This window comes from Cherax quadricarinatus, chromosome 41 (genome assembly GCF_038502225.1).
Source record: "Cherax quadricarinatus isolate ZL_2023a chromosome 41, ASM3850222v1, whole genome shotgun sequence".
NCBI lineage: Eukaryota > Metazoa > Arthropoda > Malacostraca > Decapoda > Parastacidae > Cherax > Cherax quadricarinatus.
In genome coordinates this window covers 6,096,640-6,122,573 of record NC_091332.1, presented here as the reverse complement: position 1 = coordinate 6,122,573, position 25,934 = coordinate 6,096,640, and the positions used below count along the sequence as shown (strand labels likewise).

Below are 25,934 nucleotides of genomic sequence, written 5' to 3'. Positions count from 1 at the left end.
TACCCTGGCTGGTGTGTGGGGAAGTACCCTGGCTGGTGTGTGGGGAAGTACCCTGGCTGGTGTGTGGGGAAGTACCCTGGCTGGTGTGGGGGAGTACCCTGACTGGTGTGTGGGGGGAAGTACCCTGGCTGGTATGTGGGGAAGTACCCTGGCTGGTGTACCACCATCACTACCATCCTCTACCACCACCACTTTCGTATCTTTCTACAAACTTTTTCTTGAATTCTCACCCTCTTTACCAAAGGGCTGGCACTAGAAGCTTTGTTTGGGCCTGTGGTGGCTTATTTAGCACTTACAAGCGTTAAAAACAATGGAATAATACAAAATGTATCGCGTGTACGCATGGAATCATCCTCACTGACTGATAAACAATGGCACACTGGCTGTACATGGAGTGTCTGGGCCACTCATGACACGCGGACACATTCGGGACGAATGACTTTAATTGAGTTCAGTGTCATTAACCGAGCCAATATTTTTACTCAAAAACGTTACTTAATCTGATTAGTACTTAATCCGATGACATCTTAATCCAGGGGTCCACTTTACGTACTTGCAAGACCTTAATAGGGGAAACAATGCCCTTGTTATTACTGTGGTTGGCCACCATTTATTTGAAAGGAGCAATGTGGGAAGAGTATGAGTATACTGGTGAGACTGGTGATAGTAAATTCAGTGTTGTTTAAGATCTCTAAGCTGATTTACACATTCTCTATACAAATTTGTTCCCTTATGTCTTGTGCTAGTTAAAGGAAATGCTCACAATGCAGGAACTTGTGTTATAACTTACTGGAGCAGCAGATAGTGGAGGAAATGCAGAATGCAGAGTTAAGGTCTGAGCTCCATGACTCTTAAAGTTACTGTATTACCAGTAAATATAAGAAATATTTTGGAACAAGGTAGCAGTCCTCTAAAAGAAACAAGATAAGTACGTATATGAAAAGTGTTGCATCATCATCCAGGTTTTCATGGTTATGTGGTCCTCTACCTTTCCAGAGCCAAATACAGTGTACAGTGGTTTTACTGTTTGAGAAGTTGATCAGTTTTTTTTTTTAATTGAAGAGAGTGAGAGTGTGTGAGAGAGTGAGTGTGTGTGTGAGAGAGTGAGTGTACTCGCCTATTTGTACTCGCCTATTTGTGGTTGCATACTCCAGTATGGGCCTGACGTAAATGGTATACAGAGTCTTAAACGAATCCTTACTGAGGTATCGGAACGCTATCCGTAGGTTTGCCAGGCGCCCGTATGCTGCAGCAGTTATCTGATTGATGTACGCCTCAGGAGATATGCTCGGTGTTATACTCGCCCCCAGATCTTTTTTCTTGAGTGAGGTTTGCAGTCTTTGGCCATCTAAACTATATTGTGTCTGTGGTCTTCTTTGCTCTTCCCCAATCTTCATGACTTTGCATTTGGCAGGGTTAAATTCAAGGAGCCAGTTGCTGGACCAGGCTTGTAGCCTGTCCAGGTCTCTTTGTAGTCCTGCCTGATCCTCATCCGATTTGATTCTTCTCATTAACTTCGCATCAACTGCAAACAAGGACACTTCTGAGTCTATCCCTTCCGTTATGTCGTTCACATATACCAAGAACAGCACAGGTCCTAGGACTGACCCCTGTGGAACCCCGCTTGTCACAGGCGCCCACTCTGACACCTCGTTGCGTACCATGACTCGTTGTTGCCTCCCTGTCAGATATTCTCTGATCCATTGCAGTGCCTTTCCTGTTGTGTGTGCCTGATCCTCTAGCTTTTGCAGTAACCTCTTGTGAGGAACTGTGTCGAAGGCCTTCTTGCAGCCCAAAAATATGCAGTCGATCCACCCCTCTCTCTCTTGTCTTGTGTGAGAGAGTGAGAGTGTGAGAGAGTGAGTGTGAGAGAGTGAGTGTGAGAGAGTGAGAGTGTGTGAGAGAGTGAGAGTGTGTGAGAGAGTGAGAGTGTGTGAGAGAGTGAGAGTGTGTGAGAGAGTGAGAGTGTGTGAGAGAGTGAGAGTGTGTGAGAGAGTGAGAGTGTGTGAGAGAGTGAGAGTGTGTGAGAGAGTGAGAGTGTGTGAGAGAGTGAGAGTGTGTGAGAGAGTGAGAGTGTGAGAGAGAGTGAGAGTGTGTGAGAGAGTGAGTGTGTGAGAGAGTGAGAGTGTGTGAGAGAGTGAGTGTGTGTGAGAGAGTGAGAGTGTGTGAGAGAGTGAGAGTGTGTGAGAGAGTGAGAGTGTGTGGGAGAGTGAGAGTGTGTGGGAGAGTGAGAGTGTGTGTGAGAGAGTGTGTGAGAGAGTGAGAGTGTGTGAGAGAGTGAGTGTGTGTGAGAGAGTGAGTGTGTGTGAGAGAGTGAGTGTGTGTGAGAGAGTGAGAGTGTGTGAGAGAGGGAGAGTGTGTGAGAGAGCGAGAGTGTGTGAGAGAGCGAGAGTGTGTGAGAGAGCGAGAGTGTGTGAGAGAGCGAGAGTGTGTGAGAGAGCGAGAGTGTGTGAGAGAGCGAGAGTGTGTGAGAGAGCGAGAGTGTGTGAGAGAGCGAGAGTGTGTGAGAGAGCGAGAGTGTGTGAGAGAGCGAGAGTGTGTGAGAGAGCGAGAGTGTGTGAGAGAGCGAGAGTGTGTGAGAGAGCGAGAGTGTGTGAGAGAGCGAGAGTGTGTGAGAGAGCGAGAGTGTGTGAGAGAGCGAGAGTGTGAGAGAGAGCGAGAGTGTGAGAGAGAGCGAGAGAGTGAGAGTGTGAGAGAGAGAGTGTGAGAGAGGGTGAGAGTGTGAGAGAGAGTGAGAGAGTGTGAGAGTGAGTGTGTGTGAGAGAGTGAGAGTGTGTGTGTGAGAGTGAGAGTGTGTGAGAGTGTGTGTGTGTGAGAGTGTGTGTGTGAGAGTGAGTGTGTGTGAGAGTGAGTGTGTGTGAGAGTGAGTGTGCGTGTGTGTGTACTCACCTATTTGCTCACCTATTTGTGGTTGCAGGGGTTGAGTCATAGCTCCTGGCCCCGCCTCTTCGCTGATTGCTACTAGGTCCTCTCTCTCCCTGCTCCATGAGCTTTATCATACCTCCCCTTAAAACTATGTATGGTTCCCACCTCCACTACATCACTTTCTAGGCTATTCCATGGCCTGACTACTCTATGACTGAAGAAATACTTCCTAACATCCCTTTGATTCATCTGAGTCTTCAACTTCCAATTGTGACCTCTTGTGTCTGTGTCCCTTCTCTGGAACATCCCGTCTTTGTCCACCTTGTCTATTCCGCGCAGTATTTTATATGTCGTTATCATGTCTCCCCTGACCCTCCTGTCCTCCAGTGTCGTCAGGCCGATTTCCCTCAACCTTTCTTTGTAGGACAATCCCCGTAGCTCTGGGACTAGTCTTGTTGCAAACCTTTGCACTTTCTCTAATTTCTTTATGTGCTTGACTAGGTATGGATTCCAAACTGGTGCTGCATACTCCAGTATGGGCCTGACGTAAATGGTATACAGAGTCTTGAACGAATCCTTACTGAGGTATCGGAATGCTATCCGTAGGTTTGCCAGGCGCCCGTATGCTGCAGCAGTTATCTGATTGATGTGCGCTTCAGGAGATATGCTCGGTGTTATACTCGCCCCCAGATCTTTTTCCTTGAGTGAGGTTTGCAGTCTTTGGCCATCTAAACTATATTGTGTCTGCGGTCTTCTTTGCCCTTCCCCAATCTTCATGACTTTGCATTTGGCAGGGTTAAACTCAAGGAGCCAGTTGCTGGACCAGGCTTGTAGCCTGTCCAGATCTCCTTGTAGTCCTGCCTGATCCTCATCTGATTTGATTCTTCTCATTAACTTAGCATCATCTGCAAACAAGGATACTTCTGAGTCTATCCCTTCCGTTATGTCGTTGTGTGTGTGTGTGTGTGTGTGTGTGCACACTTGCATGTGTGTGTATGTGTGTGCACGCGCGTGTGTGTGTGTGCGTATGTGTGCGTGTACACTCACCTAGTTGTGATTGCAGGGGTCGAGTCACAGCTCCTGGCCTTGCCTCTTCGCTGGTCACTACTAGGTCACTCTTCCTGCTCCATGAGCTTTTTCATACCTTTTCTTAAAGCTATTTATGGATCCTGCCTCCACTAAATCACTTCCCAGACAATTCCACTTCCTGACAACTCTGTGACTGAAGAAGTACTTCAACTTCCAAATGTGACCCCTTGTTGCTGTGTCCCATCTCTGGAACATTCTGTCTCTGTCCACCCTGTCGATTCCTCTCAGTATTTTTTTTTTTTTTTTTTTTTTTTTTTTTTATCACACTGGCCGATTCCCACCAAGGCAGGGTGGCCCCGAAAAAGACAAACTTTCACCATCATTCACTCCATCACTGTCTTGCCAGAAGGGTGCTTTACACTTCAGTTTTTAAACTGCAACATTAACACCCCTCCTTCAGAGTGCAGGCACTGTACTTCCCATCTCCAGGACTCGAGTCCGGTCTGCCGGTTTCCCTGAACCCCTTCATAAATGTTACTTTGCTCACACTCCAACAGCACGTCAAGTATTAAAAACCATTTGTCTCCATTCACTTCTATCAAACACGCTCACGCATGCCTGCTGGAAGTCCAAGCCCCTCGCACACAAAACCTCCTTTACCCCCCTCCCTCCAACCTTTCCTAGGCCGACCCCTACCCCGCCTTCCTTCCACTACAGACTGATACACTCTTGAAGTTATTCTGTTTCGCTCCATTCTCTCCACATGTCCGAACCACCTCAACAACCCTTCCTCAGCCCTCTGGACAACAGTTTTGGTAATCCCGCACCTCCTCCTAACTTCCAAACTACGAATTCTCTGCATTATATTCACACCACACATTGCTCTCAGACATGACATCTCCACTGCCTCCAGCCTTCTCCTCGCTGCAACATTCATCACCCATGCTTCACACCCATATAAGAGCGTTGGTAAAACTATACTCTCATACATTCCTCTCTTTGCCTCCAAGGACAAAGTTCTTTGTCTCCACAGACTCCTAAGTGCACCACTCGCCCTTTTCCCCTCATCAATTCTATGATTCACCTCATCTTTCATAGACCCATCCGCTGACACGTCCACTCCCAAATATCTGAGTACATTCACCTCCTCCATACTCTCTCCCTCCAATCTGATATCCAATCTTTCATCACCTAATCTTTTTGTTATCCTCATAACCTTACTCTTTCCTGTATTCACTTTCAATTTTCTTCTTTTGCACACCCTACCAGATTCATCCATCAGTATTTTATGTCATCATTATATTCCCCCCTATCTATCCTGTCTTCCAGTGTGTGTGTGTGTGTGTGTGTGTGTGTGTGTGTGTGCATGCATACATACATTTGGACTGTACAGTTAACAACACAGGTCTTGTTGCTTCCTGATGTCACCTTTTTTGGGGACTTCTTTATTTTTTTTATTTTTGGTATATTATATTTTGCTTTTGGTTGATGTGATACTTAAATAGATTAGTATGTATTAGTATGTTGCAAGTAATCAAAGTATATTTATGCATTTTGATTCTCATGGCTAAAAGTTTTTAATTATTCCTCTAGATTCTAATAATTAATGCCTAAACCAAATTATTTCAGAATTAAATCATAGATACCTTGTCATTATATAAAACTGGTATAATAGGTTTATTATAGAGCCTAGTATCAGTTTTGGGTAGCATACATTAGAAGTATATGGTGTATTGCTTGTGAGTGTTGTATTTCAGTAATTATTCTTTTCTAAGTTAAATACTTTTTTACTTGCCAATTTTGTAAAAATAAAAGAATGGCGTTTGTTCACTGGTATGCTCATCCATTAAAATTTTTGTTGGTATGTTCTTCCTTTAAAATTTTAGTCTCATCTATAACTTGTCAAACAAGAGAGTAATTTCTTTATTTACTTACTTAATTTTTTAAACACACAGATAAATGTCTCAGCTGGAGGAAGTGTTGTATAACAAGTTCAAGTCTCTGCATCAAAGGTGAAGGTCATGGCCTGATATCAAAAGTCAGAGTTCAGAAATAATAGGGCTTCATTCTAGCTTTTATCACTTTGTGTGTGTGTCATTTAAAAAAAAAAATTGGATGTGTTAGGTTGTAGTGATTTTTTTTTTTATTGTTCATTTGTAAACATTTCGATATAAGGTATTGTTTTATATGCTGTGTGCTATACTCTTGTTGATCCACTAATTTCCTGAATCATATCACCAAGTAATTAGGAGTCATAAAGCAAAATAGTATTGAGGAATATAAGAGTTTTTAGTCACATTGTTCATTTGGTTTTTATAGTCACACTTGGGTATGGTAAAGATTCACGAAATCATAATAACATCATTACAAACAAACCATTGAATAGGTGCAATTTGAACCAGTGGTGAGCGAGTCCTAAAACTCCAGGCCATTGTGTAAGCTGTGTGTGAGCCGTGTGGCTTACACACTGGCCTGGAATTTTAGGGCCTGCCGTGGGTTTAAACCCCCTCCCGTTCTTTGGTTTGCATGGTAAAGATAGCTGACTGCTGAATATTTCATAATACCTCTATGTAATTTCTTCCTTGATCTACACTCAAGCTCTTGACATAATTTTGCTTTTCTTTATCCTCAGATCTCCGTCATGGAGGAGTTGTCACCCCAGTCAAGTCTTCAGGTGGAGCAAGAGTATCAGTGTCATCAAGCAGCAAAACACCCAAGACCAGAGGTCGAATTCACACCACAAATCCCGTCGTAAAACTTGAAGGAAGAATTGACAGCAGAGTTTCACTGGAGGGAAATCATATCTCTCATGTTCCTAGTGATTCTGGTGTCAGTAGGAGTAACAGTATAAGCAGCAGCAGCATCAGTAGCAGCATTAGCACTAGCAGTCGAGTTGGAGGGCTGCCAGGCTCCCCAAGGTGTGAGATGTTGCCATCTCCTGGTAGCCTTTCAGTGGTTTCAATGAAGGCTGAGGTGAAGACAGAAGATGGTTTAGATTGTGGGCTTGATCTCCTGCCTCCACCACAATCTTTGCCAGCAACTTTACCACCACCAGCCCCACCTGAGCCTCCACATCACACGCTACCACACCCTCCAACACATTCAGGGCCTCCACCCACCATTGGACCTCCCAGTATAGGCCCACCTAGTGCTGGACCTCCTAGCATTGGGCCTCCAAGTATTGGCCCACCCAGTGTAGGGCCTCCTAGTGTAGGGCCACCTAGTGTATCTTGCCCGAGTGTAACACATCAGGGAATGGTGACCCTAAGTGGACCTCCAAGTAGTATGGGAGGAACTTCTGTTGTTGGAGTTTCTATGCTTACTCAGAATGTATCCAGTGTAGAGGAGGAGGTCAACAAAATATCAGCAATGTTACAAGCAGAAGCAGAAGCTCTTACTGCTTCTCAAAATCTCATAGCAAGTTCCTCCATGGACATGGATGCAGGTCTAGTTGGGTCTCATGACATAGTGGAGGCTCGAGGTCAAGCTGCTGGCAGTGTGACCACCACCGGTTCTGGTCTTGGGGGCAGACAAGGGATGATGGTAAACAGTCAGACCATGGGCTCTGTGCCAGTGCCTATGAGTCACATGTCCATGGCAACACTAAACCAGATTCAGGCAGACTTGTTAGCCACTGTAAGTGAGTCAGATCTTAATGCTGTTCTCAATGCCACACCTGAAACCTCTGACCTGGAACATACAGTTCTTCCCAATAATTCTCATACTCAGTGCTACTTAAATGAAAGTGGTAGTTTGACATATATTGACCAACAAACTGTAAATACTAATAATTACGGTGAAACTACTGAACCCCCAGAATTAAGTATTGAGAAGGTATTACCTCAGCGGTACAATAATGAACAGTTATCAATGCCCGTTCTAGAGCAAATCACAAATGAAGTTTTGTCAGAAGCTGATGCTTGTGTGCACAATCTTGAGGGAGTGACAGCTGATGTACAAGGACAGTATACAAACAGTACTCAGTCTGATCTTATTGAAGTACCTGTTGAATCATTTAGTTTTGATGAAATTGAAAAAATATCATCTCAGTGTGATGAACTAACAAATGCAGTTAATTCAATAACTCAGTTATGTCAAGGTGGGAGCAGTGGATTAGAGTCACAGCTAGCGGGCTTGTTGCAACAGCCAACATCTACCCCAGCACCGTCCCCCTCCTTAAGTGCACAATCAGCCCCTGCTGGCAACTCCATCAGTGCTGCACCCACCTTGGGAACCTCCAGCCAGGGTATCACTGTAGTCATAGGAGGCGGGGCACAACCAACCGTTAGTACTGTTGCATCTCAGCCCTCACTCTCCATGCCTACTTTAGCTGCCACATTAAAGAAACCAGTTGTATCTACGGGAGGGCCACAGCTAGTGTCTCCAGGTCCTGTTACATCAACACAAGTGCACACCCCGTCTCACACACCAACTCATACTCCTGCTCACACTCCAACGCACACAACAACCCAACACACTTCTGGGTCATCCACCCTCACGCCAGCCCCTCCAACACCGTCACCTAAAAAATCGAGCAAAAAGAAAAAGCCTGGTGAAAGAAAACTTTTACCTCTTAAGGATAGAGAATATGATCCTGAGGTTCATTGTGGTGTTGTAGTGGCAGAGACTGGGAAGCCCTGTACCCGTTCCCTCACCTGCAAGGCCCACTCTCTTACTTTGCGGCGAGCTGTAACTGGAAGATCTAAAAAGTTTGATGATCTCCTCTTAGAGCACCGAGCAGCCAAGGAAGCACAAACCAGAGCTGCTAAACCTCCAGATGCAGCTACAGGTCTTGTACAAGTAAGTAGTAAGCAATGTATCTCCTTCAGAGTGCCCATCCTGCTAGTGTGTTTGATGCTGTAATGAGCCATTCATGCATTGTTACCCATCAAAGTTGTTGCCTTATTATCCCTCTGCTAATACAGAATGCATTGGACATGTTTTGAAAATTATGCTCACTGGTTTTGGATCACCTGGGTAAGAAATTCTTATCTTATTTTCACTGTTTATACAACTTTTTATCTTAATAATAGGTCATTACCTCTGCAATTCACAAATAGGAAGTGCCATTGCAGAAATACTTATCATATTAATACTGATTATTTTTCATGTCAGCGACAACAATTTCTCTATGGAGAAATTGTTTGTCAGTTTGTGTTGTGTGTTGTGTTGGTTGGCATGTAACTGTGTGTTACAGGGCACCCCACCCCGTGGCCCGGTCATGGCCACCACTAGCAGCGGAGGGATGGTGGTAGGTGGGGCTGCTGCTACATCCCCTCTCCTGGTTAAATCTTTGGGGGGCACCGCGACCACAATAGTGACTCCGGGTGACCCTTCTCCCAACCCACCCCTACATCATCCAATGGATCCCCCCAGCACCCCGTCGCACACCCATGCCACGCCCCCCTCTCCTGCATATTGGCCGCCTACTCCTAGGATTCCTCCGGCCCTCGTACCTGCAGATAATTTTTATGTTCGAGAGCCGCCCAAGCCTCTTGCTGTGAGTTATTTAATAGTTTCATAAAATGTACCTAGTCATTAACAGCTTTTATATTAATTGTTTTATAAAAAGTTTTAGAGAGTTTCTTTGGTATTTTATGGGGTGGAGTAATTCTTATCTTAAATTTTTCTTGTGTGAAATGTTATTGAGCATTAAGAGTAGCACTGTACATTATTACAGTGTGTTCAAATCATTATACAGTGTAGAATATTTTATAAATAAAACTGTTATCATTCAAAATTTAGAAGCTGGTTAAACTGCTATTTTTCCAGACATGTTCGTACAACTGTAGAAGACTAGGTGGATACTTGGCCTCTGATCACCGGGCGGACTTGTTACGCAGTGCATTCCGTAATGCTCTGAAGAAGCCCCATCCAGGCTCTGTACTCACAGACTCTAGCATCAGCAATGCTTTAAATATTGGTGGTACTCAAGAGAGATTTGTAAATGTCAAACCCCTGTTAGCTAAAAAGTTGCAGCTAACTGTCCCTTCAGGGTCTGGCAGTAAGGACGGCATAAGTGTGAGCACCGGGTACAACGGTCATATCCATGTCGGTAATAGCATGGGGATTGTGAATAGCAGTGCAGTGGCGGCAACACTTAAACGACCCACCCAAGCTGAAACCTTAAAAAATAATGCTACTCCTATCACCAGTGCCAAAAATAAAAATAAAAAAGTGAAAACAAATGATGGTGCTATCAATATTGTGGGAAATGTATTGCAACTTGACGCTAGTGGGAACAAGAACCACATTCCTGTTGTTGTCAGTTTGCAAAATGGCTTGTCGAACAATCAGACTATAACTTTAAGTAATGTAGCAATTGCTGGAGTTAGAAACTCTACTACTCAACCTATTCGAATAAACCCATCCACACCCACCAATTTTGGGAGAGACTCGTCAGTTACGGACACACGGCAAGGCAACAGTGATAATTCAAACATTTTTCTTGGGTCTGGTTTACCGGGTGGAATTGTGATATCTGACGCTTTAGCAAAATCGTTCAAAAGTGATGGTGCTGGGAGTATTCGATTAGAACTTCACAGCAATACTTTTGGTGATGCATCAAGATTGGTCACAAATACTGCCAAAGGTAGGACATTTCTAAATGATCTTGTATTGTTTCAATTGTACAGTGTACTATTGCTGTGTCTCATTGATCTTGGGCAAACATTACCTATCCCTGCAGCTTTATCTTCATCTCAGTCTCCCTGCTTAAAATCTGTTCAGTGGAGCTTTTGAAGTTTGTGTTTCATGAGCTTACATGATCATAAGAGTTTAGCTGATAAGATCTTTGAATGTCTCATACAGTGTTACCTTGAATTTCGGCCATAATTCGTTCCAGAAGGCTTGTCTAGTGCCGTTAGCGAACGAATCTATTCCCATAAGGAATAATGTAAATTAGATTAGTCCTTTTCAGACCCCCAAAAATACACTTACAAAAGCACTTACAAAAATGCACTTACAAAAGCACTTACAAAAATACACTTACATAATTGTTCGAGTTTGGAGTTGTTTGAAATTCGAGGTACCACTGTACTTGAATTTCAGTGTTTTGTTCATGACTTTTATTTTTAATACTGTCCTGTACTTGTTGGCTATATTATTGGAAACTTCGTCTGTTCATATTGTATTCTCATTAAACAGATGTTCTCTACTAGGCCTATTCTGAACATTCTGCCATATTTTGTCTCCAGCAGAGATAAATTTTTGTGCAGACTAGAGGGTGAAGTTTCCAGTACTTTTCACATTTACAGCCATAAATACCATGTATTTTCAACCCATGCACAACTGTAACAAAAAAATCAATACTGTATACTGAAGAATTATAAATTAATAAAAGATGCATATTTAAAAATGACAACCCAGACAGGAGTGGACTTAAATGTATATTATACCAACAAGCAGGTAGTAGACAAAGATACTAAATGCTTAACTTTTTCTGAAAGTGGTTTTGACACTGAAGGGGTGGGCTCTTGATCCAAGGAATTAGACTGACCATTCCTTCCCTAGCCATTTGTGAAATAAACAGTACTGCAAAAATAAGCTTACAATCTCTTAATAAAGTAAATGCAGTTGCTAGCTAAAACACTTCGTCATAAATTTCACTCGATGCCTTAGTCCACTGTACATGGTGGTAGTGGACTAAAGCATCAAGAAATTTACTTAGCTTCCTGGGAGGCTGGTTAAATATCTCTTGAGAGCCTCGGTTCAGTATTCCGTCTGGTTGCAGTATTGTTATTTACTTAAACAATTGTTTCAATGAGTAGGGGTCATCCTAGGAAAGGATGGAGAGAGGGAGTGGGTAAAGGAGGCTTTGTGTATGAGAAGCTTGGACATCCAGCAGGCATGTGTGAGTGTGTTAGATAGGAGTGAGTGGAGACAAATGGTTTTTGAGACTTGATGAGTTGTTGGAGTGAGGAAGGTAATATTTTTTGAAGGGCTTTAGGGAAACCAGTTAGCCAGATTTGAGTCATGGAGGTGGGAAGTACAGTGCCTGCACTCTAAAGGAGGGGTGGGGATATTTTCTGTTTAGAGGGATATCTAAGCTGTCGCATCTGCCTGTGGCAAGACAGTGATGATGTGAATGATAGTGAATGTGTTTCTTTTTTGGGTCACCCTGCCTTGGTGGGAGACAGCCAGCATGTTAGAAAAAAGAAAAGCTGCAGAGGCTGGTGGGTGAATTTGAAGGGTATGCAAAAGAAGGGAATTAAAAGTGAATATGTATAGGAAAAAGCAAAGTGACTGGGGGGGGGGGAGCAACAAAAAAAAGTCTAGGAAATGAAAGATTAAGTATCAGGTGGAGGGAGGAAATATGGAGGAAGTAGATGTATTTAGATATCTATAAGTGGACATCTAGACTGTCATATCTGAGTGCTTCTGCAAAGACTGATTATGTATGAGTGATGGTGAAAGTGTTGAATGATGATGAAAGTTTATTTTCTTTCTTTTTGGGTCATCCTGCCTCAGTGGGAAACTGCTGATATGTTAAAAAAAAAAAAAAAAAAAAAAGTGGACACATCAGTAGAGGGCCATCACAGTGATAATTACTTCTTTCCAGTTTACCTGGAAGACAGTGTGGTGAAAACACCAGCCCCTTGAGCTTTGATTGGACAGTTAGAATCTACAATCCATCAAAAATAATTGTCATCCCATAGGTAGTCTCGTACATCATCATAGGACTGTGTTGTCATTGGGAGGCAAAAATAAAGTCTTGCCCTTATAAAAGAGCTGTTGCACTATGCTTACTTTTCTCACTACCCTAGAACATACAGAAGATCCAGTGGTAGGGAAGAAGGCACAGAATTAAAATTTTTGCTAAATAATCCCTATCTGGGTAGATGATATCCTTTTAGTAAACCCTGAATCTGTTCTCAGACTCTCGTATCACCTATGTAACAAAGTGCTAACTAGTAGAGATAGGCAAGGAATATTCCAGCTTGAAGAGTCAGGATATTGATACTGAGAGCAGTGGACATGCATGTAGGCCCTGCTTTACAGCGTTTCACTAATACAGCGGTTTTCGATTATACCCATTCTTCATTTATTCAGTCTACCTACAATAAATATATTCAGCACCTGAACACAACACCATCCAGACCACAGCAGGTAGGACACTGAGACAGCAAGCCTGCTGAAGGCCAACCTCTGTGCCCATCAAGCTCCAGGCAGTTAGCCTCCTGTATGCCCACCTTCTCCCCAAAGGTTTCTGAGCTGCAATCTCCCACCACAAAACAATTCAACTTCATGAAAAAAAAATGTCCACACCAATTGCAAGGATATGCATGTAAACATAAAACATATTTCCTGTGTACAGGAGGGCCCCACTTTATGGTGATTCACTAATATGGAAATTTCAAATTTTATCCCAAAATTTATTTATATGGCTCCTGATTTACTATTACAGTGTCCACGTGCCACCCATCCACTCTGTTTACTTCCTCTGTGATCTCCGCATCTCTCTTGATTATATCTGGAAACTTTTCAGAGTTTCAAGTGTTTTAAAGTTATTGCGTATTTTGTATACACGTATACTCTTTTTCTTTTTTTGTATGTTACAGTGACATCTAAGGGCAGTTGAAGTAAAAAGGAATTGTAAGGTTCTTACTTAAAGTGTAAAGCTAGAAATGATTAAACTCAGTGAGCAAGGTATGACTGTGGCTGAGATAGTACTGAGATACTAATGACATTTGTCGTCCTTATGTGTACCTGCTGGCATGCGGGTACATTACAATCACTGTTTAGCATTGTTACAAAGTAGAAGTAGCTATGCAAGGCAAGGGAGTAGCTAAGAGTGTCTCACTAGTGCTGAAGATGCAGTAAGCAAAATAATAATAATAATAATAATCACCCCTCCTTTTTCTTCTTCTCTTTTTTAGTAATTGTATACAGGAGAAGGGGTTACTAGCCCATTGCTCCCGGCATTTTAGTCGCCTCATACGACACGCATGGCTTACGGAGGAAAGATTCTTTTCCACTTCCCCATGGACAATAGAAGAAATAAAAAAGAACAAGAGCTATTTAGAAAAAGGAGAAAAACCTAGATGTATGTATATATATATATGCATGTGCGTGTCTGTGAAGTGTGACCAAAGTGTAAGTAGGAGTAGCAAGATATCCCTGTTATCTTAGCGTGTTTATGAGACAGAAAAAGAAACCAGCAATCCTACCATCATGCAAAACAGTTACAGGTTTTTGTTTCACAGTCATCTGGCAGGACGGTAGTACTTCCCTGGGTGGTTGCTGTCTACCAACCTACTACCTAAAGGAGGGGTGTTAATGTTGCAGTTTAAAAACTGTAGTGTAAAGCACCCTTCTGGCAAGACAGTGATGGAGTGAATGATGGTGAAAGTTTTTCTTTTTCGGGCCACCCTGCCTTGGTGGGAATCGGCCGGTGTGATAATAAAAAAAAAAAATAAAAAAAAAAAAATAATAATAATCACTCTGGGGCACTTTGAGTGTCATATATTATGTTCTTATAGACGTTTTCATTAATCCATGCATAACATTTTGTCAAAATTGTATAAGAAACCCACTACATATCATATAAACAAAATATATACATTCACATTAAAACAAATTAACATAATGAAGTGTGGTAGCTGGGCAGGCTATCACATCTGATTTCCTACAATAAATACTACTCACCTTTCACCCTACATTAAGACTACAAATATTTTAAGGTAAGTAATGAGTGTACTATATATTCATTTGATTTTTATTGTTTTTATGCCTAGTTCTATTGATAACTTAATATTTGATAATGTAAAAATGTTATCAGGCATTTATATGCATTTTAAAGGGGAAAAAATGGTGATTCGCTTAACGGTGGGAGCCTTAAGCCTAACCCGCCATATAAGTGGGGCTTTCCTATATATGTGTGCCACTGTTAGGCATTGTAGTATGCCCACCTTTTCAGACTTAAGTACAGTATCACAAAAAATGTATCTCACGCAAACCCATTATTGCATAAAAGTTTAAAATAGTTGAGCCACTTACCTTTCCTCCCACTTCTCCTCTCTCCCACTCCCTTCACTCATTTCCATCCCCCCCATTGTTACAAGGGCTCTGGTCCAAGATAAGTTGAGCTTTTTTGGAGTACAGTGGCCATTTCCTTGACAGATATCAAGGTCAGATTGGTTTCCTGAATCAATATCAGTAAATACTTAAATATCACTGTTGCTGTGATTGATTATGAAAAGCACTGATGTCTCATATGATCAAGTGTTTCATGGTTTGATCCTTCTAAATACTTGTACAACTATCAATAACATAGTCCAGTAGTTGAAATAATCAGTTGGTTAGTGATTTAGGCATTAACTGTAAGGGAAAGGAATGGTGGGTTATGTAACCGGCTAGGGGGTCTGGCAGAAGCCTCTCATCCACTGAGTATCCATGTGTGGTAGTTGTAGTATACCACCATGGTATTCACTAGGTATTTACTCAGTCTCTTCCTAAGAATAACATGTTAGTAAAGATTGAAAGTGATTGTGTATGTGAATAGCCAAGCTGTGAGTAGTACTGGAATCCACTGTTATACCTATTCACACTGGACTTTTTTTTTTTTTCCTTCACATGACCTTTGAATCGTGCTGTGAGCATGTCACTGTCCTCCAGCTTGGAGGAGTAATTACCGTAGATCTACTATGGCTTTGAATAGTCTTTTCTACAATATTGCCAGGTCTTTCTTTGACCAGATTGGTCATTAACTGCTGCTTAGAGCCTGCACAAAAGAAAAGCAGGGAAAGTAACTAGGAGAAAAGTAATTACAGAGCTCATTACTGTTGAAATAAGTTTACCAACAGGTGGCTATTCCTAAAGTGGGTCATTGAACCTGAACACAAATGTTATGTATCTCAGCTTCTTAGAGGCCAGGTGGGAACTGAAGGTTCAGCAGGTTATTCATTTTGGATAACCCTGCTGAACCTTCAGTTCATTTTGGATAACCCTGCTAGAGTGCTCAAACAGGAAGGTGAGGGGGCCCATTGATCTCCAGATGTTGCAAAAAAGAGTTGACAACTTTCTGTCTATGGGGCCACAGGTCCCAGGGAAATTCCTTGATGAATCTGATTCATATTTATCATGATTGATACTAAACACTGGCTTCAAGGCTGCAGAAATGATTACTAGGGATGGGATGACACCAAAATTTTTGCAGATACTAATACTAAGTTTTTGACAAATACTGATTCTCAACTTTAGGCCGATACTGATACTGTTCTTATTTTTGAAATTATACTGACTTATGTTCAATTTATAAGGAAAACTTACTGCATAATGGGTTTTAAATAACACAGGAAGGTTACATATTAAATAACTTTATTTCTTTGAGATGATAATATTATTACTCATTTGGCCCATTGTATTAGTTACTGGCTGCCAAAGACACTTGTTGATAGTATGTGCATGCATACACTCATGTGTGAGTGCACTCACATGTATGTATGTATGAATAATCCTCTTACAGTTGTGAGGTAGTGTTAATACTGACATGTTTAAGCACACACATAATATTAATTTTTAAAAGATATCGGCCATTTTTCACTAATGCTGTGAAAATGGTCAATACTGATCCTCTGACACATCCCTACTGATTACCTCATCTTTCACTGTCTTTTGTATATAATTCTACAAGGCAAGAGACTGGTTACCAGATGTTGTATGTATGTCTAATGCTGATAGTGTTTATCATTATTGTTATAGAGTACGTACAGTGGAACCTCTACTTACAAGTTTGATCCATTCCATGACCTTGCTCGCAACTGGATTTGCTCATTTGCAGAGTCAATTTTCCTCATTTAAACTAATTGAAATGCAATTAATCTGTTCCAGTGGAATTCTGTACTTCAATAATTTCGCTAATATCAACTCTACAGCTTATTTATCTATCACAATTCATCTAATATGACATAATAAACAATATAAATAACATAGAAACCTGATTTATATTCTAAAATGAATAAAATATGTCATTCACGTAGTGGTATGGGCGGTGTCAGCAGTAGACGAGAGTTTGTCTGGAGACAGGACAAAATACTTCTTGAATATTTTGCTGTCATCAACTCTATGGCTTATTTATGTATCACAGTTCATCTAATATGACATAACAAACAATATAAATAACATAGAAACCTGATATATACTCTAGAATGAATAAAATGTCACTCTTTATGTGGCGGCGGCAGCCGACAAGTGTTTGTCTGGAGACAGGACAAAATACTCCTTGAATATTTCGCTATCATCAACTCTGCGGCTTATTCATCTATCAGAGTTCATCTAATATGACATAACAAACAATATAAATAACACAAAACCCTGATATGTACTCTAGAATGAATAAAATGTCATTATGTAACAGGTGGAGGCAGCCACAACTGCTCCCTCTTTGTTGTGTTAAACACTGCCATCTAGTGATGGCCTTTTGAAGCCGTCTATTGTTACAATTATTATTATTATGTAGTACATTATTATTATATATGTATTAATATTATTATTATTATATTATTATATGTACTATTATTATATGTATTATTATTATACAATTTTTTTTTTTTTTTTTTTTTCTTCAACAAGTCGGCCGTCTCCAACCGAGGCAGGGTGACCCAAAAAAAGAAAGAAAATCCCCAAAAAGAAAATACTTTCATCATTCAACACTTTCACCACACTCGCACATTATCACTGTTTTTGCAGAGGTGTTCAGAATACAACAGTTTAGAAGCATACACATATAAAGATACACAACATATCCCTCCAAACTGCCAATATCCCAAAACCCCTCCTTTAAAGTGCAGGCATTGTACTTCCCATTTCCAGGACTCAAGTCCGACTATATGAAAATAACCGGTTTCCCTGAATCCCTTCACTAAATATTACCCTGCTCACACTCCAACAGATCGTCAGGTCCCAAGTACCATTCGTCTCCATTCACTCCTATCTAACACGCTCACGCATGCTTGCCGGAAGTCCAAGCCCCTTGCCCACAAAACCTCCTTTACCCCCTTTCGAGGACGACCCCTACCCCGCCTTCCTTCCCCTATAGATTTATATGCTTTCCATGTCATTCTACTTTGATCCATTCTCTCTAAATGACCAAACCACCTCAGCAACCCCTCTTCTGCCCTCTGACTAATACTTTTATTAACTCCACACCTTTTCTTAATTTCCACACTCTGAATTTTCTGCATAATATTTACACCACACATTGCCCTTAAACAGGGCATCTCCACTGCCTCCAACCGTCTCCTCGCTGCTGCATTTACCACCCAAGCTTCACACCCATATAAGAGTGTTGGTACTACTATACTTTCATACATTCCCTTCTTTGCCTCCATAGATAACGTTTTTTGACTCCACATATACCTCAACGCACCACTCACCTTTTTTCCCTCATCAATTCTATGATTAACCTCATCCTTCATAAATCCATCTGCCGACACGTCAACTCCCAAGTATCTGAAAACATTCACTTCTTCCATACTCCTCCTCCCCAATTTGATATCCAATTTTTCTTTATCTAAATCATTTGACACCCTCATCACCTTACTCTTTTCTATGTTCACTTTCAACTTTCTACCTTTACACACATTCCCAAACTCATCCACTAACCTTTGCAATTTTTCTTTAGAATCTCCCATAAGCACAGTATCATCAGCAAAAAGTAACTGTGTCAATTCCCATTTTGAATTTGATTCCCCAAAATTTAATCCCACCCCTCTCCTGAACACCCTAGCATTTATTTCCTTTACAAACCCATCTATAAATATATTAAGCAATCATGGTGACATTACACATCCCTGTCTAAGACCTACTTTTACCGGGAAGTAGTCTCCCTCTCTTCTACACACCCTAACCTGAGCCTCACTATCCTCATAAAAGCTCTTTACAGCATTTAGTAACTTACCACCTATTCCATATACTTGCAACATCTGCCACATTGCTCCCCTATCCACTCTATCATATGCCTTTTCTAAATCCATAAATGCAATAAAAACTTCCCTACCTTTATCTAAATACTGTTCACATATATGCTTCAATGTAAACACTTGATCTACACATCCCCTATCCACTCTGAAACCTCCTTGCTCATCCGCAATCCTCCATTCTGTCTTGCCTCTAATTCTTTCAATTATAACCCTACCGTACACTTTTCCTGGTATACTCAGTAAACTTATTCCTCTATAATTTTTACAATCTCTTTTGTCCCCTTTCCCTTTATATAAAGGGACTATACATGCTCTCCGCCAATCCCTAGGTACCTTCCCCTCTTTCATACATTTATTAAACAAAAGTACCAACCACTCCAACACTATATCCCCCCTGCTTTTAACATTTCTGTCATGATTCCCATCAGTTCCAGCTGCTTTACCCCCTTTCATTTTACGTAATGCCTCACGTACCTCCCCCACACTTACATTCTGCTCTTCTTCACTCCTAAAAGATGGTATACCTCCCTGACCAGTGCATGAAATTACTGCCTCTGTTTCTTCCTTAACATTTAAAAGTTCCTCAAAATATTCTCGCCATCTACCTAATACCTCCATCTCCCTATCTACTAACTCCCCTACTCTGTTTTTAACTGACAAATCCGTACTTTCCCTAGGCTTTCTTAACTTGTTTAACTCACTCCAAAATTTTTTCTTATTTTCATTAAAATTTCTTGACAGTGCCTCTCCCACTCTATCATCTGCTCTCCTTTTGCACTCTCTCACCACTCTCTTTACCTTGTTTTTACTCTCCATATACTCTGCTCTTCTTATAACACTTCTGCTTTGTAAAAACCTCTCATAAGCTACCTTTTTCTCTTTTATCACACCCTTTACTTCATCATTCCACCAATCACTCCTCTTTCCTCCTGCCCCCACCCTCCTATAACCACAAACTTCTGCCCCACATTCTAATACTGCATTTTTAAAACTATTCTAACCCTCTTCAACCCCCCCACTACTCATCTTTGCACTAGCCCACCTTTCTGCCAATAGTCGCTTATATCTCACCCGAACTTCCTCCTCCCTTAGTTTATACACTTTCACCTCCCTCTTACTTGTTGTTGCCACCTTCCTCTTTTCCCATCTACCTCTTTCTCTAACTGTAGCTACAACTAAATAATGATCCGATATATCAGTTGCCCCTCTATAAACATGTACATCCTGGAGCCTACCCATCAACCTTTTATCCACCAATACATAATCTAATAAACTACTTTCATTACGTGCTACATCATACCTTGTATATTTATTTATCCTCTTTTTCATAAAATATGTATTACTTATTACCAAATCTCTTTCTACACACAGCTCCCCATTTACATTTACCACTGGCACCCCAAATTTACCTACTACTCCCTCCATAACATTTTTACCCACTTTAGCATTGAAATCCCCAACCACCATTACTCTCACACTTGATTCAAAACTCCCCACGCATTCACTCAACATTTCCCAAAATCTCTCTCTCTCCTCTACACTTCTCTCTTCTCCAGGTGCATACACACTTATTATAACCCACTTTTCACATCCAATCTTTATTTTACTCCACATAATCCTTGAATTAATACGTTTATAGTCCCTCTTTTCCTGCCATAGCTTATCCTTCAACATTATTACTACTCCTTCTTTAGCTCTAACTCTATTTGAAACCCCTGACCTAATCCCATTTATTCCTCTCCACTGAAACTCTCCCACCCCCTTTAGCTTTGTTTCACTTAAAGCCAGGACATCCAGCTTCTTCTCATTCATAACATCCACAATCATCTCTTTCTTATCATCTGCACAACATCCACGCACATTCAGACTTCCCACTTTGACAATTTTCTTCTTCTTATTCTTTTTACTAATCTTTGCAGGAAAAGGGGTTACTAGCCCATTGTTCTTGGCATTTTAGTTGACTTTTACAACACGCATGGCTTACGGAGGAAAGATTCTTATTCCACTTCCCCATGGATATAAAAGGAAAAGTAATAAGACCAAGAACTATTAAGATAAAATCAAAGAAAACTCAGATGAGTGTGTATAAATAAATGTGTACATGTATGTGTAGCGTGACCTAAGTGTAAGTAGAAGTAGCAAGACATACCTGTAATCTTGCATATTTATGAGACAGACAAAAGACATCAGCAATCCTACCATCATGTAAAACAATCACAGGCTTTCGTTTTACACTCACTTGGCAGGACGGTAGTACCTCCCTGAGTGGTTGCTGTCTACCAACCTACTACCTACATATTATTATTATTATTATTTTATTTTTTTTTATTTTTTTTTTTTTTTTTTTTTTTTTTTTTTTCTCTCAACAAGTTGGCCATCTCCCACCGAGGCAGGGTGACCCAAAAAAGAAAGAAAATCCCCAAAAAGAAAATACTTTCATCATCATTCAACGCAAACCATACCCCCGGCCGGGATTGAACCCGCGGTCATAGTCTCAAAACTCCAGCCTGTCGCGTTAGCCACTAGACCAGCTAGCCACAATAAGATTCATCCAACTAGGTATATTTCTACACCATAGGAAGGTTAGCACAGGCACCACTGTGACCACAAATGCAAGTTTTTACAGACGAATCTCCAGCTAGCGTGGCCGTGCCGGGCTGGAGTTTTGAGACTCTATGACCACGGGTTCAATCCCAGCCGGGGGTATGGTTTGTTTGCAATCGTGTCATTACGATTTCTTGAATCATTCAACACTTTCACCACACTCACACATTATCACTGTTTTTGCAGAGGTGCTCAGAATACAATTATTACAATATATTATTACAATATAAATAATTTGTAATTTTTATTCACACAAAAAATATAAGATTTACTGTGATGCAGACTACTGCCTTATTGCAATAATTGTATAAATGTCAACCCATTCACGACTGCATATTGGAATGGACAGTGACGTCATTTGTTTACTCTTGAGCATAGCCAAAACAATCTAACATTTCTCCTACGTTGAGCTCAATTTCAAATTACGTACTTTTCATTGTGAAAGCAATCAAAATCATATCTATTTATGTAATACACCTACCATCCGACTTACGACCGAGTTCGGTTCTGAGAAACCGGTCGTAAGTCGAAATGGTCGTAAGTCGAACTTTACTACTGAATATCAACAAAACATTTTTGTAATGACTTTATTTTATTGTTTTATTTTGGTATTTCATGTTTTACTTTACTTTTATGTTGTTAGTACTGTATTTTATAATGTAAGATTTAGGATAAACACTGTGTACAACACAAATAGTTGTTTATTTCCCAGAAATTTGGCATAAAAACACGGTCGTAAGTTGAGTGGTCATAAGTCGAGCAGGTCGTAAGTCGGATGGTAGGTGTATATCTTCCATTCTATCAAAAGGGACAAAAAAACGAGGATACAATCATAAAAACCATATGAAAATACCGCTAAGGGGTGGCTAATTGCTGAGAAATGAACTCTATTATTTATGCTCTGATTTCTTTCAATTTTGGTGTACATTAAGAAGCATCTTTCCATCATACATTGCCTAAGTTTCAATAAGATAGTCCAACAAACAAATGAGATCCAATTCCCTAGATGAAGAGCAAGAATCCCTCACCAGCGTCAAGGAGGTCTGCTCGCTTACGGAAATTTTGCTCGCGTATGGAAGCAAAAAATCGATCCATCGATTGCTCATATTTGGAAAAACTCGCATGTGGATGTGCTTGCAAGTAGAGGTTCCACTGTAAATGAATTTTGAAAATGAAGCCATTCAGAGGAGGCACTTTTAAGTTATATTTTTTTTTTTTATTATCACACTGGCCGATTCCCACCAAGGCAGGGTGGCCCGAAAAAGAAAAACTTTCACCATCATTCACTCCATCACTGTCTTGCCAGAAGGGTGCTTTACACTACAGTTTTTAAACTGCAACATTAACACCCCTCCTTCAGAGTGCAGGCACTGTACTTCCCATCTCCAGGACTCAAGTCCGGCCTGCCGGTTTCCCTGAATCCCTTCATAAATGTTACTTTGCTCACACTCCAACAGCACGTCAAGTATTAAAAACCATTTGTCTCCATTCACTCCTATCAAACACGCTCACGCATGCCTGCTGGAAGTCCAAGCCCCTCGCACACAAAACCTCCTTTACCCCCTCCCTCCAACCCTTCCTAGGCCGACCCCTACCCCGCCTTCCTTCCACTACAGACTGATACACTCTTGAAGTCATTCTGTTTCGCTCCATTCTCTCCACATGTCCGAACCACCTCAACAACCCTTCCTCAGCCCTCTGGACAACAGTTTTGGTAATCCCGCACCTCCTCCTAACTTCCAAACTACGAATTCTCTGCATTATATTCACACCACACATTGCCCTCAGACACGACATCTCCACTGCCTCCAGCCTTCTCCTCGCTGCAACATTCATCACCCACGCTTCACACCCATATAAGAGCGTTGGTAAAACTATACTCTCATACATTCCCCTCTTTGCCTCCAAGGACAAAGTTCTTTGTCTCCACAGACTCCTAAGTGCACCACTCACTCTTTTTCCCTCATCAATTCTATGATTCACCTCATCTTTCATAGACCCATCCGCTGACACGTCCACTCCCAAATATCTGAATACGTTCACCTCCTCCATACTCTCTCCCTCCAATCTGATATTCAATCTTTCATCACCTAATCTTTTTGTTATCCTCATAACCTTACTCTTTCCTGTATTCACCTTTAATTTTCTTCTTTTGCACACCCTACCAAATTCATCCACCAATCTCTGCAACTTCTCTTCAGAATCTCCCAAGAGCACAGTGTCATCAGCAAAGAGCAGCTGTGACAACTCCCACTTTGTGTGTGATTCTTTATCTTTTAACTCCACGCCTCTTGCCAAGACCCTCGCATTTACTTCTCTTACAACCCCATCTATAAATATATTAAACAACCACGGTGACATCACACATCCTTGTCTAAGGCCTACTTTTACTGGGAAAAAATTTCCCTCTTTCCTACATACTCTAACTTGAGCCTCACTATCCTCGTAAAAACTCTTCACTGCTTTCAGTAACCTACCTCCTACACCATACACTTGCAACATCTGCCACATTGCCCCCCTATCCACCCTGTCATACGCCTTTTCCAAATCCATAAATGCCACAAAGACCTCTTTAGACCTTTTAAGTTATAGCATGGAAATTGTTACACTGTGCATTTATGAAATTGGCAAATTGGTGCTTATGCAGCCCAATTACAGGTTTTCCTGTTAGGGGATATCTAATTATTTAAGCTGAAGATGATATTTCTTGATAAGATTAAATCAGTCATATCAGTTATTTGATAATATATATGAGGCATTGTGAGGCAGAAAAAGAATGTGCAAAATTCAAACTATGGAGAAAAATGCAAGCATAGGAGAGATTGGAGCTATGAAACTCAAGTTACCATATTTTATTATGGGGCTCTGAGCCTAACTTACAGATGAAGGAATTGATTAAAGTGGCACTTATTCTTTTCTGCTGCATAACGGCTCATACGTACCATACAAATACTTGGCCCTGAATAGATTGATTACCATCTCTGCTACTGAATGATACAGCCGCTCTTCACTTAGCAGCATACTCATTTACTGACAACTCGGACTTACGATGGGCTCTGTAACCAGTATGCATACCTAAATAATGTATATTAGAGCTGATTTCCTCTATTCTGTTTACATATTACAATATACAGTACACTACTGTATAAACATTTAAAAATATACCAGAAATGTTATAAATGGTGCAGAGGTGACATTAAAACAATATCAAAGATGATTGACACAAACTCACTACCATTATAGTATGCTCCTGACTTAGCATTGAATTCATTTACTGATGTGGTCTTAGGAATAGAACTCTGCCGTTAAGTGAGGAAGAAGCTGTACTGTATTTTGTTAACCTTTTTTTTTTTTTCCTTCTTTTTTAAATACATTAGGTTAGAGAGAGAGTGTATATGTGTGGGTGTGTGTGTTTGTTTGTGTGTGTGTGTGTGTGTGTGTGTGTGTGTGTGTGTGTGTGTGTGTGTGTGTGTGTGTGTGTGTGTGTGTGTGTGTGTGTGTTTGTTTTAATACTACTCTCCAAACTGAGATGTTGATATTGTTACATTCATGAGGGGAATACTAAATTTGTGAGTGATGCAGCACCTGGGAAAATGGGAGACATTCAGGTTCAGTCCAAGGAAGGGATACATAGGTCCAAGTAATTGGATCAAGAGCCTTTAGCTGGCATCCGGAAACCTCCCTTTAGTGGCAAAACTAATTGAGAAGAAGAAAAAATTCCAAGATGATAAATCTTGAATACAGTATTAAAGACCATATTGCTTTTTTTTTATTTTATTTTTTAAATTTGGTCTTCAACTGCTCCAAGAATTATATCATGAACTTTCAAATATTGCTTCTTTAACATGTTGACATTATTGTGTCTTGTGGTGAAATACAGCTGGTGAAGAACTGTTGCTGGTTTGTTAATTGTAGGGTGTTACCTTTCATTCCAACTGTTTCAGACAAACAAAATCGTAATATGATTGCAAATAAATCACGGAATGGGTTCAAGCCTTTCATTTTGTGATTTGTTCCAGACAGTCTTGGTGACAATGTAGAAATTGTGGCTTAGCTTTCATGTATGTACTGTTCTGATTGTGTGTGTATGTTAAACTTGTATACCTTCTGTAGACAACATAGTGAAGTCTTCAAGATGTGATGGTGTTTAACAAACTCTGAAACAATTGTGTAAAGAAGAGATCATGTTGGCTTAAACTTGAGTTGACCAGCTAACATTAGCATACTTCTTTCCCTTCATCATGATAGTGCATAAACAATGAAACAGGATCACATGATAGCTCATAGTACAGTATAATTATTTCAACTGCATAAGGTGGTTAAAAACTAGGTACGTATTGTGTTCTAATCAGTGTGCTCTAGTTCTTTAAAAGTTATTTTTAACCATGAATGTAGCCAGATTGTAAATTTTTTTGTACTGTACTATATATAACATTATTGCATCATAGTAAATAACTACAGATTGAGTTATATATGTATAGGTACTTGCTAATTTTTTTGAACATTATATTTCAG

The 25,934-nt window shown here is 40.7% G+C and overlaps 1 protein-coding gene across 2 annotated transcripts in view; it reads left to right on the top strand.

Annotated features, from left to right (window-relative positions):
• Positions 1-25,934, top strand: part of LOC128695965 (mucin-2) — a 68,454-nt gene that overhangs the window by 30,238 nt on the left and 12,282 nt on the right. Inside the window, exons 4-7 of one of the 2 annotated variants that reach the window (XM_053786950.2) lie at positions 5,850-5,906; positions 6,527-8,694; positions 9,092-9,394; positions 9,667-10,486. In XM_053786950.2, coding sequence (XP_053642925.2) covers positions 5,850-5,906; positions 6,527-8,694; positions 9,092-9,394; positions 9,667-10,486 — 3,348 coding nt within the window. The remainder of the gene's footprint in view (positions 1-5,849; positions 5,907-6,526; positions 8,695-9,091; positions 9,395-9,666; positions 10,487-25,934) is intronic. The other variant, XM_070092924.1, reaches the window with a different exon arrangement.